General features: G+C 40.4%; 1 protein-coding gene across 2 annotated transcripts in view; it reads left to right on the forward strand.

Moving 5' to 3' along the window:
* Positions 1-19,633, forward strand: part of LOC105475843 (BMP binding endothelial regulator) — a 246,167-nt gene that overhangs the window by 148,327 nt on the left and 78,207 nt on the right. For both annotated transcript variants that reach the window (XM_011731390.3, XM_011731391.3), the window contains exons 10-11: positions 1,734-1,838; positions 5,714-5,759. In XM_011731390.3, the coding sequence (XP_011729692.1) occupies positions 1,734-1,838; positions 5,714-5,759 (151 nt within the window). The remainder of the gene's footprint in view (positions 1-1,733; positions 1,839-5,713; positions 5,760-19,633) is intronic.

Genomic DNA, 19,633 nt, shown 5'->3' on the forward strand with positions numbered 1-19,633 from the left:
CCCAGGCTGGAGTGCATTGCCATGATCTCGGATTACTGCAACCTCCACCTCCTGGGTTCAAGCGATTCTCCTGCCTCAGACTCCTGAGGAGCTGGGATTACAGGCGCACGCCACCATGCCTGGCTAATTTTTGTATTTTTAGTAGAGATGGGGTTTCGCCATGTTGGTCAGGCTGATCTTGAACTCCCGACTTTGTGATCCACCCTCCTTGGCCTCCCAAAGTGCTGGGATTACAGGTGTGAGCCACCACGCCCCACTGCAATACACTTGTAAGTCACCTTGTAAAAACGGCTCCTTTAAATGACTGAGGCTTAAAATTATTCACGGAGACATGGATTCCTAGAAATGTGTACTCAGAGAACTTGGAACAGTCCGGTGTCCTTTAAGGCAGATTCAGTCGGGTCTTTCTGTCTTGAAAGGCACTAGAGGGTAGACAGTCCTTAAAATAGCTTCAAAAAGTCAGGAAGGGAAAGAGGTAGGGGAATCATCCAATATCTCAGCTGTTTCTGTTTTTTTTTTTTTTTTTTTTTTTTTTTTTGAGACGGAGTCTTGCTTTGTCACCCAGGCTGGAGTGCAGTGGCCGGATCTCAGCTCACTGCAAGCTCCGCCTCCCGGGTTCACGCCATTCTCCTGCCTCAGCCTCCCGAGTAGCTGGGACTACAGGCGCCCGCCACCTCGCCCGGCTAGTTTTTTGTATTTTTTTAGTAGAGACGGGGTTTCACCGTGTTAGCCAGGATGGTCTCGATCTCCTGACCTCGTGATCCGCCCGTCGCGGCCTCCCAAAGTGCTGGGATTACAGGCTTGAGCCACCGCGCCCGGCCAGCTGTTTCTGTTTTTAACAAAAATCTGCTTCTTGGATCTGCAAGCTCAGGAAGGAATCCTTGTTTTGTTTTCACCCCAACTCTGTTGTCTGTGATCTTTTTTACCCACAAGCCAGGATGCACATCCCTGCCTATCCTCTAGAGGTACAAGGGCTTTTTGTGTATTTGGCATTCACAGATTATACATTTCATGAGTGAAAGAAATTCCTTAAATAGCTCTTTCTGTCTGAGCAAGGGTCTAGTCCAGGAAATGAATCCCAGAGTGCTGCCCTGCTTTTTGAGAGGAGAGAACTAGATAGGCAGGGATGGGATATCTATGGCACTTGGAGTCTTCTCTCTGAGCTCTGCATTTTCAGTGACTTGCCCATCAAGTGTCTGTCTGAGCGCTGGGAGTCATTTGAATTAGCCTCTCTTTTATGCATGTCCCATATGGGCCAGAACCATGGCACATCTGGTAATTAACCATCTCTGGACATCTCAATTAACTATTGGTGCTTGGGATGGCTTAAATATTTTAGTCTTATCAAACAGGGGAAAATTAGATTACTGTCATTGTATCATGTATGAAAATTCATGCTTGGTTTTCCCCTAGGGTGCAGCTAAGTAAACAATGATTGACAACAAGATGTAAATATGCCTTGGTTAAACACACAAGAATTATTTTTATATCCAGGAGGAGGAACACACACACACACACACACACACACACACACGCTTGCACACAATCTGAAATCTTCACTAATCTTTATCTTAAATCAGTTGGGTACATACAAACACCTGAGTCATTTAGTCTAATGATGGCATCCCTCACTCAGGGCAAGAAATGCTTTCCTCCATGGAGAGATTACAGTCTGTTGCCTCAACTCCTGTCAGCCTCCAGCTGCTGACAGGATCCTGTGTCCTCTCTTGTAGGATGGAGAGATGTGGTCCTCTATCAATTGTACCATCTGTGCTTGTGTGAAAGGCAGGACGGAGTGTCGCAATAAGCAGTGCATTCCCATCAGTAGCTGCCCACAGGTACGTTTGGAATGCAGATTGACTTTACCTTAGTGTCTTGAGAAATGTCCTGTGTGTGGCACAGTCACGTGCCATCTTCCAAACACGGACTCCAGCTCCCCCAAAGCCTCCACATTCCTGAGTAGCCAAATGCCCCTTGCAAAGTTTGCTCATTCTTTTTGCAGATTTTATCCTTGCATGAAAATAGCTTTTGCTTTGCTCTTGTCCGAATTCTGATTTCTTATTGACTTCTCCCATTCATTCTGTAAAACTTCTCCAACTCCTGCAAGATCTGTTTCTTTGCTTTCTTTTGCCAGGTTTTGTTTAACATCGTAACTGTCTTTTGCCTTTTCCTCTTTTCTCTCCCTTCTCAAATCAGCGCTTTCCTGTTATAGACATTCAAAGTAACATGTGGTTGTTTATTAATATTTCCACAAGGGGTTTCTCCTGCCTCACAGCATCCCCGATTTCTTTGCTGAAGTTTTCTCTCTCTAATCCTGGCCTCCATTGTAGCCCCAAATGGAAATAGCATCCTTATGGAAATATCTCTTTTCAAAAACCCATAGCTCCAGCACACTGAATAAAGCAACCATTATCTTCTAAAGCATGAGATTCATTGAATTCACCTCAGCAACTTGAAACCTTTTAAAGTTTTATACATTTTGGGAAAATGTCAACCCTATTCAATACCTTCCCGTGAATGAAAAAATATATCCATATATTCAGGACATGTCCTCCCTTCTCTGTTATAGACAGCTTTTAATTTTATTCACATCTGTTATTATTATAAACAAAAGTTGCTGTTTTTACTTGAGTGCCAAATGAGGCACAAAAAAACAACAGCTGTTGCTATTGCACAACTGAATAAAGAGGAGAGGAAAAGAAGAGAAAAAAAAACACCCTAATTAGTCTTGCTTTAAAAAGCCTCAGACATAAAACTGAAAGCCTCCCATAAAAGAAAAAAAAAAAAAAAAAAAAAAGAAGATACAATAAGTAGACTTGAACACGGTCTGCTTATAAATATTCATTGGGAAAAATGGGATCACATCATTTATGCCAGTCCTCTGGGAACCCTCGCTGCTAATGAACTCTTGCAGCACATGTTAGTAATAATGGGCTTCCTTATTCTACAAGACAAAAACAGGATGCTGTGCCAACCTGGTGGCTCAAGTAACTAGCCTCAGCAGGCCGCCGTGGAGTTTCCAGCTTCACTTGAATTCTGCCACTTGTAGCTGGATTGATAGTTTTCATTGTGCTCTTGCTGGGGGAGGGGAGGGCCGGGGGAGGTCAACGTTCTTTATGCCACTGGTGTCTCATTAGCCTTCCATCACTGTAGACCACATTTGGGCCAGGGGCATCCATCCCTCCAAGCAGAGGCCTTTCCCTGCCCCACCCACCCCCTCCACGCCTTGTCAAAGCTTGTTGGTGCCCCTGCCAAGGCCCCTGCCTGAGGGACCACCTTTTTATTTCTAGGCTTCCTTCCAACCACTCCTCCAGTTCACACTTTCCCTTCTCAGGGGCTGGCAGGAGATCTTTGGAAGATAACTCGGCTCTATCTACCATGGAAATCTTGTTAAAAACTTACTTCCCCTCCCCTACATTGCCTGGGGAAATTTTGGGGGAAAAAAAAAAAAAAAACAGAGAGAGAGAGAGTAGCTTGTATTCCCTGCTCTGTCTTTCCTGGCTACTGCATATCTCTTTTTCCAGATGTAAATGTCTCTTGTGGAAGAAGGGTTTTATGATTGGATTCCCTGTCTATCCTGTCCTGCCCCCGCTTCCCACCCCGCCATCCTGCAACTCCCCTAGATGCAAAGGAGTGCCATTTGTGAGAAGGGCTATGAGGGCTGCAGTGGGGACTGGGTCATCAGGACACTGTCATCTCTCCATCTCTAATACGTACTGAGATTTTATAGTCACAACGCTAATCTCATTTAATGCTAACGTCACCCCTCTGAGGTGGGTGCTATTTCTAGACCCTGCTTATGGATGAGCCTGCAGCATGACCAGAGTCTTACAGCTAATTGCATATTACCCAGGTGCTCTGACTTTGCAGCTTGTACCTGATTTATTCCCCCATCTAATTTAGTGATATCATCACTGCCACTTTCATTTTCTGAAGACGAGAGATGGAAGTTTCCACTGAGATGTGGATGTAGGGAATTGTAGTCATGTTTGGTTGGGGCCTTGGCTTTAAGGCGGCTCTGCTGCATTGGGATAGAGCACCTTAATCCTCTTGGGGCCGTCATTCCCTCGGCCTGAGCTGACCTCATTTGGCTTCATCTGCAACTGCTTTCAGTCTTGAGAAACCAAAAGAGACCCCTGTGCCAAATTGCAATTGACAGCAGAGCTCTAGGCAATGAAAATATGTCGTGATGCTCCTGCACTATGGGATGGCTGGCTGGGACTGAGTTTTAAGTCTCACTCAAAGTTGTCAAAGCCTTTAACGTATCATTTTAGGCCTAGCTGATGCAAAAACAAATCAGACCTGATTAAAGATCTTCAATAATTTACCAGAATCCTTTAAGTCAATCTGATTTTTTTCTTTTTGAGTACTTAAGCCTACTCTTGATGGAACTGACCAGTAGTGAGTGAGTGAATGAGCAGTGTGTGAGCCGTGTGGCTTTGACATGAGCCTTGGCAACCTCTCCGTGGTCTGTTTCCTTAGTTCCCTGTAAACAGGGGATAAGGACAACCGCGTGTGGAGGGTTATTGTGAAATTTAAATGATAAATTATGAGGAATGCATAGCACTCAGTCTAGCGTATAGCAGATGATAAATACTAAATTATCTTAAAGAGAAAGGACTCAAGAGGACAAAACTCTGCAGGGGGAAGAAAATGTCCTTTAGGGTCAGACAAAATTAGGTTTGATTTTTGGTTCTACTACCCTTGTGTTGCATGACATCAATTTCTTCACCTATAAAAAGGGAAATACTCAGCTCATAAGGTTCTTGTGCATCTTAATAACAGTGATTATGAAATCTCTAATGTTCATTAAATCTTAATAGGTCATAAGTATTAACTCATTAAATCCTTATCACTAACCCGACATTGGGTAACATAAGTAAAATATCGAATAAGATGTTTGTTATATAACAAGTGCTCTCTAAATGTTAAACTTCTTCTACATTTCTTTTTCTCTGTGATTAACCATTGAGTCGGAGATAAGACAACTAATTTTCTGATATGATTCCTAAGAATACGTCACCTCCTTTAGATGTCATGCATTAAAAAGACTTAAAAGACGTGCAGTGTAGGAAATTGCAGTGTATTTCCAGAAAGGTAATGAAACATTACCCAGTGTTTCAAAATTCTCAGCTTCTTTGGCTTTGAGTGCATAACAGTTATTCAACATGGACAACCTGCCACTTTCTGAAACAAGAAATCTGACTGAATCTGATCTGTAGCACAGATATTGCCCATATCCATAGGGCTGATGATTCCTGAGTTTGGATTACAGTTTACTGTTTAAGCTTCTCCAACAAGCAAAGACAGAAAGAAGGTGTTCTAGGGATCTATAGGTTGACAGATAATTCTCATTTTTATGTGTGTGCCCTTGGTCTCTAAAGGGCTAGATTTGGATACCAATGAAAAGGTTGAGTCCAGACTGTCTTCATCTTCCTTCCATGTGAGAAAAATCACACTAGTGAGCCCTTTAGGTATTATATTTCTTGGAGGATAAAAACAGGAAAGTTTACTGAATGACTTTGCCTGGCCTTAGAAGCTGATACTTGAAACTTCATTTTCAACATCATCATCACCATCTGGGCATTGAGTTCAAGTACAGCTTGGACTGATTTCATTGGTTTATCTTGTATTAGATTTTAAAAAGATATTTGTCCTCAGCAGACCATTTTTTTTTTAACATTAACTTTTTATTTGTTTTTCTTCTGATTAGGGCAAAATTCTCAACAGAAAAGGATGCTGTCCTATTTGCACCGAAAGTAAGTTTATTCCTTTGAAAATGTGCTATTAGTATTTGTTTTGCATTTTATAGTGCGACAAGAAAAATAGGGGTGTATGTTTCCCCCACATTTTATTTTTGTAGGTATATATAGGATGGGATCATCTGACCTCCCTACAGACATTTTATGTCAATTGTAATTCTCCCACAGAAGTACAATTGAGACAAATATAGATACTTCCATCAGAATTTGTTGCTATGAGAAATTAAGAAGATAAATGGTTTGATTAGGTTTTAAAAAGGACCAGATAACTTAATGTGCATTTTAACTGCTAATAGCATTTGTAGTCATCGCGGTTAAGATAATGCTATCTGGTAAAACCAAACATTATACAAAGTCTAGGAGGGGCTTTCCTTCTCCCATTATAAAACCAAACAGCTGCACTTTCTGCTCCCTCACCCCACCCCCACCTCATCACCACGTCACCTGGGTGCATCCAGTCTTGTTGTTGGCAAAGAGAAAACAAGAAGTCATTGGGCTGATGGTTTTGCCATCTTATTATGTAGTCATGTGTCACTTAACAGGATGCGAAATGCCTTCTGAGAAATGCATCCTTAGGCGATTTTGTTGTTGTGTGAATATCATAGAGTACACTTACACAAACCTAGATGGTATAACCTACTACACACCTAGCCTATATGGTACAGCCTGTGGCTCCTAGGCTACAAAGTTGTATAGCATGTCACTGTACTGAATACTGTAGGCAATTGTAACACATGGTAAGTAGTTGTGTATCTAAATAGAAAAGGTATAGTAAAAATACAGTATTATATTCCAATGGGACCACAGTCCTATATGTGGTCCATCATTGACCAAAATGTTGTTGTGTGATTCATGACTGTTTTTAACTGTATTCTTGAAAGTTCCTTCTAAGCATGGCCTATTCTGAAAGCCACCTGAGACTGTACTACTGATCATACAGACAGAGCATAGCAATAGCTTCATATCAGTCCCACATGTAGACATACGCCTAGATCTATTAGCAAATTGCCATTTTAGTCCTCCTGAAATTCATATGGTTTTGAGATAGCTTCCTGGAGTGTTTTACTGAAAGAGGCGTATTAGTAATGTCACTGTCAAGTTAGTTCCCATGTATGATAAGTAGGATTAACAAAGTCATAAAATCTATCAGCGTATTTTATGAGCCAGTTATGTTTAGAGAAGTGGACTGGAAGACAGTTGAAAGCGGCTTTCACATGGGCACAGGTTTGTTCTTTCCACTTCTCTAAAATAGAGTTTACATTACTAGAATACTAGACTCTGTTGTTTTTTTAATTGATTAGTACCTTTGGACAATAGATATGCAGGGTCATTATATGTGTGTGTGTGTGTGTGTGTGTATTTATATAAAACTATTAAATATAATATTTATCTACTATACATGTTACTATTTTTAGAAGCAGAGAGCTATTAAATAGTTACATATTAGATAAAATGCTGGTTGAATTACTGAAAATTTAATTATAGATTTAATAAAAAGGGTTTACTTTAAAGATAATGAAGTAAATAAAATAACTCAAAGGAAGCCAATGAAATATGACTTAGTAGAGAATAATGCAGGAAGACAAATTAGCTATGATTAACACACCAGTTGATTTAAAAACACGTGTACAATCTAATACATTTAATCATTCTCCCAGAAACCCTGAGGAAAGGGTTTGTTTATGGATGGTTCAGAGGCTGCCTTCCAGTTAATTCCTTTCTGGATGAGCAGAATAGAGTCTACATTGATGAAGTTTTCCTCTGTGTCCATGTCAATGGAGATGTTTGCATTTCCCCATAAAGTGTCTCCTAGTCGAAGCAGAGACAGACCTCATAGGAATGACTCTTATTTTCCAGTTAACTCTTTCAATTTGCATGAGCACAGACTCATTACATCTGCCAATCACATTGTTGTCAGGCAGGATCACTGCTTAGCAGCTTCATAAAAACATATGACCAGCTGGGCGCAGTACCTCATGCCTGTAATCCCATGCCTGTAATCGGGAGGCTGAGGAGGGCAAATCACTTGAGGGCAGGAGTTTGAGACCAGCCTGACCAACAAGGTGAAACAAATCTCTACTAAAAATGCAAAAATTAGATGGGCGTGGTGGTGTGGGCCTGAAATCCTAGCTACTCAGGAGGGTTGAGGCAGAATAGCTTGAACTTGGGAGGCAGAGGTTGCAGTGAGCTGAGATCATGCCACTGCACTCCAGCCTAGATGACAGAGCGAGACTCTGTCTCAAAAAAAAAAAAAAAAAAAAAAAAAAAAAAGCCAATCTTGTAAGAAACAGTCTAAATCTTGAATTATTTGACTTTATTTTGCAAGGATCAAATAGGTGATTATTGAGATAGTTGAGAGAAAAGCTACATTATGTTATTAGTTTATTCGTTATGAGCTGGACTTTCCATGTCTAGAAAACTGGTGACATCATAAAGAAAAAGAAAAGAATACAAATGGAAGGAAAGGTATTATAAAGTAGGAGCAAGCTTTAAACTGGTAATATTAAGTACCATATTGTGTTAACCACGTGAATAAGCTCATGCCTTCTATCACTGAGAGAGGCAATTGGCAAGGGAGAAAACCACCCAGCTGGAGGGGCACCGGGAGGACAGTGACTCTGCACCTGCATGGAGCAGGTCAGTCAGTGCTGGAAGAGCCCATGCATGTGGTTCTCTGTCCAAGTCTCAATTACATCATCAGATGGCTATTTCTCAATTTCCTTTGGTGTTTTTTTCCATCTGTTTACTCTCTCCTGCTCTCCAGCAGTTCTTCCATCATTGCTGTAAAACGCATTCTATTTGCGGAGGCTTTTTTGTTCAGATTGAGTTAAGAGATGGGCTGACTTCCAGTTTTTAAGCAATGCCCAGCTTTTCATAGCACATTCAGGTAAATTTATTCTGATGTCCTTTAGCTGTGGCTTCGAGACCTCCTACTTTGAAATTTCTTTGTCATTATATCCAGGATTCAAAACAAACCTTTGGGCACATTTTTTCCTCCTTTGTAAATTATGCAAGCTCTCTTGAAAAATGGATTTCTAGAGCAGAGAAAGCAAGGATGAAACTACAAAAAAGTCTAGTGTTTTCTAAAGCCAGAAAAACAATTAATTTATGTCTTATTAAAACACATACAGTCTCTCCCTCTTTCTCTTGGACACACACACACACACACACACACACACACACACACACACACACTCACTCTCCATGACGTTACTGCAGAGTTTTCAACCTCAGTCTTACTGAGAGTTTGGCCAGATCATTCTCTGTTGTGGGGCTGTCCTGTGCATTACAGGATTTTTAGCAGCATCCCTGGCCTCTAATCACTAAATGCCAGTAGCATCCCCTGCAAGGTTGTGACAACCAAAAATATCTCCAGACATTGCCAAATGTCCCCTGGGGAGCAAAATTACCCCTGTTGGGTGCCACAGGCATTCCAAATAGAGGAAACAGCATGGGTGAATGCAGACATGAGCACCTGTGGTACTAGTAGCACTAACTAACCCTCGACACCTGTGGATTAGATGCAGTAGGAGAGTAAAGTGAGCTTAGAAGCCTCTGGGTTTAATTGAGTATGTTTCCGTATTTTAATTCTCTAAGCCTGCAACAAATTATGAAGGCATAATTATATCTTGAATGATTTTAAAAAGTTACTATCTTTACTTTTGTTGCTAGGAAGCTAAAAATAAATTTATACTCCACCTCTAAAAGCATGCAGGTTTTGAGTAATAGGCTTACTCCTGGCTTCATCATATATGTCCACTCTTACATGTTTTCAACTATTTACTTTGTATGTCTGTAAGCTGCTTCCCACCCTTTTCTGAAAGGAGGCAAGAATACATCCATGCACAAATAAATGCATATGTAAATTAAATGGATTGATTATAGAGCTTCAAATACTCTCCAATTTATTTTCGTTACCTGTGGTAGTTAAATGAATGTTGCATTATTTCCAGCAGTAATGGCATTACATTATCTGTTCTTAAAATCCCACAGAATTTCTCACTTATTGCCTGGGTTAGTTTTAATCTTGGTAGTGTTTGGGGGCTGTCTCAGATCTTTGAAAGGAGTAATGAAGAGGAAACTTGAAGTACATGTGAGAACATTCTTACGGGTCTCTCCTTATAACAGTCAGCAGTAATGGTAATTTACAATTCTGTAGGTAAGAAATAATAGAGGAGGCACAAACTGTTGTCCTACCCACAGTAGGACAGTTTTTGTAGGGTTGGCCTGAAGGAGCAATGATGACTCTCTCAAAATAGGGGAACAAAAGTCCTCTGAAAATCAGACCTGAAGGAAGTATGAAAAAGCATTGCTGTCTTTTTATAACATGGAACAGCCTCTCTTTCTCCCTTTTCAACTGAAAAGAATTAGATTTGATTTTGATGATTTATTTAAAATAAAATATTTGGAGTAGGCTACACAAACTTTATAAAGCTTTCTTGCAAATGCTGTTTCTTGCCAAAGTGTGAGTCTCTAGCCTTAAGTCAGTCTGGACTTGCCTCCGCTGGGCTCACATGAGCACGGAGTAGGTGACAGGGAGGCCACTCGCCTGTTTTGTGTGTAGCATTTTGTTTATGCAAGATGTTGTTTTACTGAGTGTTGGCAAATAGTAGGTAGAATCTTGATCTAACCACCCAACAGAGACCTAAATCAGATAAATTCTTTGCTGGCAAGATATCTGTTTTCTGACATAAATAATACAGTGTCAAAGTTGTCACTAACAAGAATGATGCGTGTGAGGTGTGTATAGAGAGAGAGGGAGAGAGGGATGGAGGGAGGGGCAGAGAGAGAGACTGAGATTGACAGATTGAGTATATGAGAAAATTTAATCACTCAGCCATCTACAAAAGCAGAGACAAAGGCAGCCCAGACATGCATGCCCAGTCCCTGCTGTCATAGGTTCATTAAGCTGTACCTGTAGCTACATCAGACCTAACCATCAGATTCCCAGCTTAAAACACAAGTTCATGATTACATAACACTGAGGCTTATTGAATATGCCGAACACAGATGTGCATTTAATTGAAATAACCTCAACTACACGTCCCACAAGTAACAGGAAATATCAAATTTCAGCAGCTCGGGGTGGGAAGAGGCTCACAGTTGCCAGGTGACGTTTTAAACCCCCAGGGTTACTTTCCAGCTGTGTGCAGGCTGCTTTGGTGTGCCTGCTCTCCTAGGGGCCCTGCCTGCTGCCTGCACCTACCACAGCCACTCATTTTGGCACATCTGACGTAAGCCCTCTGGGATGCGTACAGGTAGCTCCAATTAAACAGAGTGGCTGTAGGAGGGGGAGAATATAACAACAATTTCATTTATTTCCCTAGAAAAAAAAATAATGAAACAGTAACGTAGGGGCCCATTTTATGAGAAATCTCCACTGACAGAGGTTCTGCAAATTAGTGATTTTGTGTTTGAGCAAGGTTTCTGGCCTCAGGGGCTGTAAGCAACTCCAGGTCCCTTAACACCAAGAGTCTGTCCTTAACTCAGGAAAGCAAGGAAATTCGAAACCAGAGCTCAAGATGCTTGTAGAATAAGAATTTGTGGTGTTGACTTTAGCCCTGCCAAGGAGGTGTTAAGCTAAGTGGCCACTGAAGTTTCTGCTCCAGCATCTGGAGTCGGACTCGACACTGCTCCTCAGGCCCAAATAGCAGACAGGGGTGGCAAATAAAACCCGCTGTACCACACATGGTGGCTGGGAGATCCCACACTGGTAGAAACCAGGCTGGAAGGAGCATGAGGAAATCAGTTTGTTTTCTGTTTTATATGCTGTTCTGCTCTAAGGAATATTGTTACTTTAATTTTTCTTGCTGTAAATTAGTACAGAGTTGAAGGAAACTGAAGTTATTAGGAATCGCCTTTTCTCTACCACCTATTGTCAGTTCCCACAGGGTGTTAGTACTCAGTAAGTCCTTGATAAGTGATTATTTGATGAATTGACAATCACCACTGTCATCATCCATAGATAACAATAATAGCAATAGTACAACGGTAGTACCATCAGCAACAGCAGCAGCTAATAATTATTTGGCATCTGCCATCTCTAAACACTATCTTGGGCAGTCTCATTTAGTTTCATTTGATTATCACAGCCGTTTTGTGGTCAAATAGTGCTGTTAGCTCTATTTTACAGTTGAAGGAACTGAGGCTTAGAGGTTAAGAAGGATGCTCAAGGTAGTTGTGGAGCTTGAATTCCAACCGGGTAGCTGGCCCGAAAGCTTGGTCTGGAATCACTTCCCTTAGCTTCCTTGTCATTTTGTACAGTTTGATAACCAGTCGAAGTTAAGAAGGGGAAGAGAAGGCCTGGAGGGCTTTACAACTTGTAAGAATTGTAGACTGGTGAAGGACTTTAAGAGGAATTTCCAATTAACAGTGTTGTCCCTCCAAGCACACCATGGTGGAAATGGAGACTCAAGTCCCCAGGCTTTCTTCTACTGTGGCATCTCGTCTTTCTGCTCAAATACAGAGAAGTGGTGGTTGGTATGCTCTGAGCTCACTGACAAATCAAACTGGCTTGGTTTTCCATTTTGTTTGTTTTCCATGTCTACTAGTTTTTCCAGTTTTTTTTTTCTCTTGGTAACTCAAGTTACTGGGGTCAAGTGAAGATCTCCCCAAATTTTCTTTTTAAGTACATATAGTTTTAAACTTGAAATAACTCTGTGTATAATCTCCACCAGGAATGGGTAAGAGCAGAGTTGCCCTGCCTCTGGAGCTCATCACCATTTTAGCATCAGGAAATTTGTAAGTGAAGGGATCTTAATATGAGGTCAGACATCTCACTTTGCAGGTGAGGAAACTGAGACTCACAGCAGTACTAACTGAAAGAGCTGGGATGAGGACTTGCATCTTTTTAAAAATCTCCTAATCCAGTATTCATTCTATAGGCCTCTCTGGATTTTTGCTTGGGAAATCTATTTTTAATATAGATGTAGCATTATGACATAATTCAATTAAAAGCTAGTTTCTTGCTTAATTTCGAAAGAATGCATTTTATATAGAAAAAGATATGCGAATTCATTATTAGACATCTGGTACAATATAGCCAAGGCTGCCATGTTGAATCTCAGTAAAGTTGCAAGTGTCCAGTTTTGACTGAGGTTATGTGTGACGGAAACGCCTTGGTAATGACACACCTAAAATACAGCTAAATGACAAAACAAATGAACAATAGAAACCCCAAGCTGTGAAACTTAAAAAATACACTTGGTGGAAAGTACTGTATAATTAATTATACATTACTATATGCAGAGCTGAGGCAGATTTATTCCTCTTTGGAGGTCACATCTCCTATGAGCAAAATAAAAGCAACAAAAATTTTTACTTCTACTACCTCTGCAATTGCTCCTATAACTAACGGTGACTTATTGAACATTAGTCCATATCAGTCAGGTATTGTGATAAATGCTCTCCATTTTGCCATTTAATCCTTACCATGTTCCTATGAATTAGAAGCCATCATTAGCCTGAGGGTGAGAGAAATTAAATAGTTTGTGGTCAGCTAATACACTGGCCTACGAGACTCCAAAGCCCAAACTTTTATGCACTATTCTCTGTTCTCTATTGACTAAATTTTTATTCATTTTGGAAGTTCACTTCTAAATAGATATGAGGTTTGCCAGTTACTTTCTTTTATACATAACTAGCGGCTTCTACTTACAAGTGGTTGTATTTACTCACTTTTTAAAAAACTTACCTACGTTTATGAGGTCACTTTAACCTCTTCAGTCTCTTGGGTTACAATACTTCAGTTGTAACCTTTGCTGGGAGTATGGAGAGATGACTCATTAGCTGTGCTATGTATGGCCCTTTGGTGTGAAATTCATATTCATGAATGCTGTCATTCTTTCTCCTTATCTCTGTTCCCTTCTGCCCTCACTCATTGCTCCACCCCTCTTCTCTGACTTCCCGTATCCTTCTTTAGTGCAAGTATCTGTTGTTTTACTTTTTGCTTTTTCGTCTCGTAAACTCACAGCTCTACTTTCATGGTGCCCTTTCTGTACTTTCTCACTCTGGTTTCAGATTTGTTTAAGCTTTGAGGTCCTTAACATCTCACTTCTTAACAAGATGCTAATGTGGTAGATCTCAGCTTCTTGGAGAACACATTCTTCTTTCAGAGTATTGCATTCGAATTTTGTTAATAGTTGCTACCTTTGATTCCCCCAATTATTTGAGCTGGGAGTTGGATGGAGGGGCTAATGGCTGTTTCCAATCCCTATTTGTTGACTGAATTCTGGCGCCCCCATGTCCCAGCTGCACAAGATTTGAACCTTGATGTTATTTCTCATACTTTTGGCATTTCTCCCCCATGTTCCTAATCAATCATCAGGTTTGCTTGATTGTCTCTTTGTGATGTTTTTTGAATAAATACTTTCCTTGCCATTCCCATGGCAGCTGGACACTCATCCTATTGCTTGCATGTAATCTCCATCTCTCTTCTCCTTCACCCGTTTTTGCACACCCCTGTCAGAACCCAAACTTGGCTTTCATGGAGACCTATGCCAACTTCCTTCACTGGTCTCTTGCAGTTTCCCAGAATTTGTTTTATAAAACACTAGTGCTGAGGGATAATAATGAGTAATATTTTCAAAACAAGGTTCTGTGATTAAATACACTCAGGAAATGCTGGGTTAAGTAAACTTAAATGTGTTTCCTTACTGCAGAATTCTCAGAGCCCTTAATATGCTGATGTGCATGGTGAAGGAGGCTGATGGAGTATAGAGCGCCTCCAAAACTAATTTGAGCGGCAGAGCTTTTTTTTAATTTTATTTTAATTTCTACTTATTTTGGCAGGGCAACAGGCAGGATTGATGTTTCACAGGAAACATATCAAGAAATGCTGGTTCTTTGGAATACATTTAAACTTCTCAGGCTGGCAATGAATCACAGGCCAATTTATTTAGACAACTTGGGTGTCTTGTATTTCCCAAAGCAGCTCTGCACTCCGGTTTGATTGGCCTCCTGCTCTTCTTGTGTAAGCTGCCCTCTTATCTATGTCCATGACTTTATTTACATTCTTCTTTCGGACTAGAAGGCTTACTTCATTCTAGCCCTAAATCTGTATTTTATGTCTTTTATAGACTATCTCAATTTACCTTGTCTTTTCAACAAATCTATACTTTCTAAGTTTGTTACAGTCTTTCTCAACCCCATTTTAGCCAGCGGTAGATAACTATTTGCTAGATTTGCGTACCATTTATAATAAGGAAACGAATAATGACTACTCTGAGTATCTCTTATGATCGTGGCAGCTTTGCAGTGCTATCTTTATAATCACCCTGCAAGGTAATTGTTCTTAGAGTCATGTTATAGGCAAACAAATTGAGGTTATGCAGGTAGTTTGTGCATGATTTTCTAAGTCTTACGTGACAAAATCAGGAGTCAAACACAAGACTCTTAAAAGCAGTAATATGCTTAATGTCTGCCAACTCCAAGGAGGCTTTAAAGCTGGAAGCCGGGTTAACTTGGAGATGTGAAACCCATCTCTTTAGGTCAGATATACTGTTCTCTCAATTGACAAATAAAAACTTCTGGTTTAAATAGAGAAGAAGGTGTTTTAAGGTCGGATCTTGGATAGTGAGAGTGGCAAAAATGCATCTTCTGTGTGAACTGTATATTAACATTCAGTGAGCTTTCGGCATTCCGGAAGGTGCTCTGGAGGACCCGAATAAAAAGTTGATACAGACCCTGAGCTCAGAAACATTTGATGTAGTTGTGGAGATGAAATAAAAACACATTATATAAGGGAATCATGTATTATCGTTTATAATTAACTTATAGATAAGTATTCTTAATCTAAACTTCCCAGACTCGTAGGACAGCATTGATCAGTCTTTTGACAGAGTCTTTATGAACCTCTACATTTGAGAGGATATGAGTATCTACATATTTCTTCAGATTCTCAAAGAGCTCTGTGCCCCCAGCTAGTTAACAACTTTGCAGGATGCTGTGGGGAAAGGAATGGCCTTGAAGCCACAGTGTCTTGGGTTGGATTCCATCTTTACAAGTATTGGCTGAGAAACCATGGGCAATAAGGCAACTTCTTCAAACTCATTGCTAAAAATTTAGGGTATTAGGGTATGAATATACAATGTGCACAGACATAGTGAGGATGAAGGGGGATAGTGAGGATGAAAGGGGATACTGAAAATATGGAAAGCATCTGACATGGTACTTGGCATATACTAGTTATTTTATACTAACCACGTTTAATGTTGCTAAGTGTACTAGTTACCTATGGCTACAGATGCCAAATTACCGCTCACTGGCTTAACACAGCACGAATGTATTGTTTTACAGTTCTGGAGGTCAGGAGTCTGAAAAGGGTCTCAGTGGGCTAAAATCAAGGTGTCAGCAGGGCTGTGTTTCTTCTGAATGCCCTAGGGGAGAGAATCCATTTTTTGGTTGGTTTGTTTGTTTTTCTCTTTTCCAGTTTCTGAAGGTTGCCCACATTCCTTCACTCCTGACCCCTTCCTCTAGCTTCAGACTTGCCAACAGCAGGTTGAGTCCCTTTCACACTATAAGGGCCATGCACCTGCCTTCCTCTTTCACTAAGGGCCCTTGTGAATACATTCACCCCTTTCAGAAGTGCCCATATTGAGGTCAGCCGATTAGTAACCTTGATTCCATTTGCAAGCTTAATTCCCTCTTGTCATGTAAATAACATAGTCACAGGTTCTGGGCATTAGGAGGTGGATATGTTTGGGGGCCCATTATTCTGCCTACCTCTCTTGGTCATATTAGGCATTAGAGGTAAGTTCTTTTCCCATGTTGTTCTGATTCTGATGTAGCTTTCTGATTTTGACAATACTTTTTGGTAGGGTAGGTTATCTCTATTCAAATGGAGAAAATTGGACTGCCATGAATTTGAATTTCTCAGCTAGCTTTCTTGGCACCAGACATAGTTTCCCCATAATGTTCCTGACTTTTCAGAATTTTTTTCCTAATAGTCTCTTTATTCTGAAAGCATTAATTAATTATTCAGTTAATCGATTAGGCACAGTTCTTTTGGTTACCTGCTGTATGTGTCATTACACTGAACTATTTTAGTAAGTTCAGTGTGGGCAATTTTTGTTTCACCAAAATATGTTCTCAAATTAATTAACTAACTCATTCATTCAACAGATATTTATTGATACATGATATGTGTTACAGCAGTAATTTTTTCAAGTAATGAAAAAATGAATCCATGTATTACATATGTACCATTATATGTTGCTTAATGGTAGGAATATGTTCTGATAAGTGCATCATTAGGCAATTTTGCCATTATTCGAACATCAGAGAGTGCACTTACACAAACCCTAGGCTAAATGGCACACCCTATTGCTACTAGGCTACAAACGTGTACAGTACAAATACTATAGGCAATGATAACACAATGGCAAGTATTTTTGTATCTAAATACATCTAAACATAGAAAAGTTACAGTAAAATACAGTATTATAATCTTACGGGACCACTGTCACTCATGTGGTTTGTTGTTGATGGAAACGTCATTACGAGGCACGTGTCTACCTGTAGACCTTCTGTATACATGGCAGTGTGCCAGGCACTGAGGGGTACACATAAAACTTACAGGGAGTTTAAGGTCTGGCTTAGAAGTTAAGAATATGCTAAAACTATAAGCTAAGGAAGAAAATGATTTATCATAAGCAGGCTATGACTTTGGTACACCCTAGTTTCGATCCCTAAAAGGAAAAACTTAGTGTGACTACAAGATAGAGTATTTGAAATTAAGACTGTCCCAGAACATCTGGGCTATATGGTCAGTTTTGCTTTTGGAATTTAGAGGAAACAGATGACTTTGGCTGAGGCACCAGGGGTGTTGCTTTGGGAAGCTGGCATCAGGCCGGGAGCTGAAGGGTGCGTGTGCTGTGAACTGTGAGGGAGTGCTGGGCAGGCACAGGCCACTGCAGGGCCCAGGTGAAGGGGGCCAGCACTGGGCTCCATGACCAAGGCCTGGACTTTAGCCCTGGCTATGGGTTTGGATGTGTTTTAGATGAGATCTTGTAGTTAGGGACTGCTTCCTTTGTTTGCTCTTTTGTTTCAAGTTGATGAGCTCGTGGAATTATGGAAAATATGTGAAAGCAAATTCATAACATTCAACGATATACCTACACAATATTTCTTGAAATCAATTTTTTGTGTACAGATCAGTTACAATTTCCGGTGGATTGTAGATCGGTGGAAAGTGACTTGCTTCTCTCTTTTCCACCCCCACACCTATACATGTTAGATTATTTCCCATTTAAGAGGTCAAGGAAGGCACCCAGGTGCCACGTGGTGGATCATGTGCTGACCCTTAGGTCCCTTTTGGGCCAACAGCCATCAGTGACATTCTGTGCAAGGCGGGGGGCTCCTGAATGGAGAAGTTCGGGTCCTTCTGGGTCGCACCACAGCCTCTTTCTATCAGAGGCCTCTGTCATTGTTCAGGCAGGGCCTAGACAAACAGCCTTTCCTGATTTTTCACCCAAGCTTGGCATCATCACGACGCTTACCTGTCTGGGATTCCTGGAGCCCCTGCATGACACAGTCACCTCAGAGTCCCATGGGGCCTGTTTCCCTGCAGTTTGGGCTGAAAAGGTTTAAAGCCATGTTTTTTTATTTGTTAGGCTTCCTCATGGTTAGAGCATTATTTTTGGAAATGCAGTGATCCATGTAGTAGCAAAGTATGATGAGCTGGAGAGACCTTCCTCTTTGCTGAAGTAATGGATTGAGGATAGAAGTTCCATCCTGCGCTTTCAAAGTGAAAAAACATTTTAAAGACTGGAGAAATCTTATGACATGTTAAGTAAAAAATAGAGAATCAAATTTCGTGTACAGACTTATCTTAACTATGTTCAAATAAATACATGCCCAAAATTATAAACAGTGGCTCTTTCTTAGTGGCAGAAGCATGAATGATACTTTTTTCCCCTTCCTTATGCTTTTATGTTTTTGTTTTGTTGTGTTTGGAGGGGAGTGGGGTTAGAGTTTACTCAGTTTCTCTCTTTTTTTTTTTTTATAACGTGTGATTGTATAATTTTCCCTTAATTTTCTTTGACAGATGTTTTGAAAATAATCACTGCTCTCAGAAGAAAGGCATTTCATTAGAATAAATATATCCATGACATAAATAAATGTACCTGATATGGTTAGGAGAAAAGTGTTGGCACTATCATTTCAGAGGCAGTGTGACTCTCTTATTTCTCATAGTGATCTTATTAAGGTATGGAACATCAAAGTGGTATGCCTTTAATCCAGCATTTTTAAAACTTTTAAAGCAAATATTCTTTTTCCAAAAGTATACATAGTCATTGCAAACAATGAAATGTAAGTGTAAATAATAATGCAAATACACATAAACAAGAAAGAGGAAAAGAAATGTCACTCATAATTCTATTACCTTAGAGAAAAAACACACACTCTTATTATCTGATTTCGTACACTTCTGATCTTTTTCCCCCCTTTACCTGTGCATTTGTATCCATATGTTGAAAACAACTCAAAACAAAAATGAGATCTAATGATTTGACCTACAGGACTATGAAAAAGTGTGCCACCAGTGATAAACTGGCATCTTTCTCTCCATCCTCTGACTTATGCATATTCAAACAAGGTTAGTTTCAGGATGGTCTGTTTCTGTAGCCTCCCTCCCTCCCTCTGCCTATCACGCCAAGCTTTCCAAAAGAGTGTGACTGGACATCTGGATGAGTTGGACTGAAGCTAATTTCACTGGGTCCACTGGAAAAAAATTATATGAGGATGCTGTGTTTATTTCTGTCCCCTAAGTGTTCTCGAGCCTTTTCCTTTTGCAGCCAGGCAGATTCTTGTAACACTGAGAATTCTCACTTGCAGACACTCTCTAGTGCACGTGTTCACTGCGCCTGCGG

The sequence above is a fragment of the Macaca nemestrina genome, chromosome 4, assembly GCF_043159975.1.
Source record: "Macaca nemestrina isolate mMacNem1 chromosome 4, mMacNem.hap1, whole genome shotgun sequence".
Lineage (NCBI taxonomy): Eukaryota > Metazoa > Chordata > Mammalia > Primates > Cercopithecidae > Macaca > Macaca nemestrina.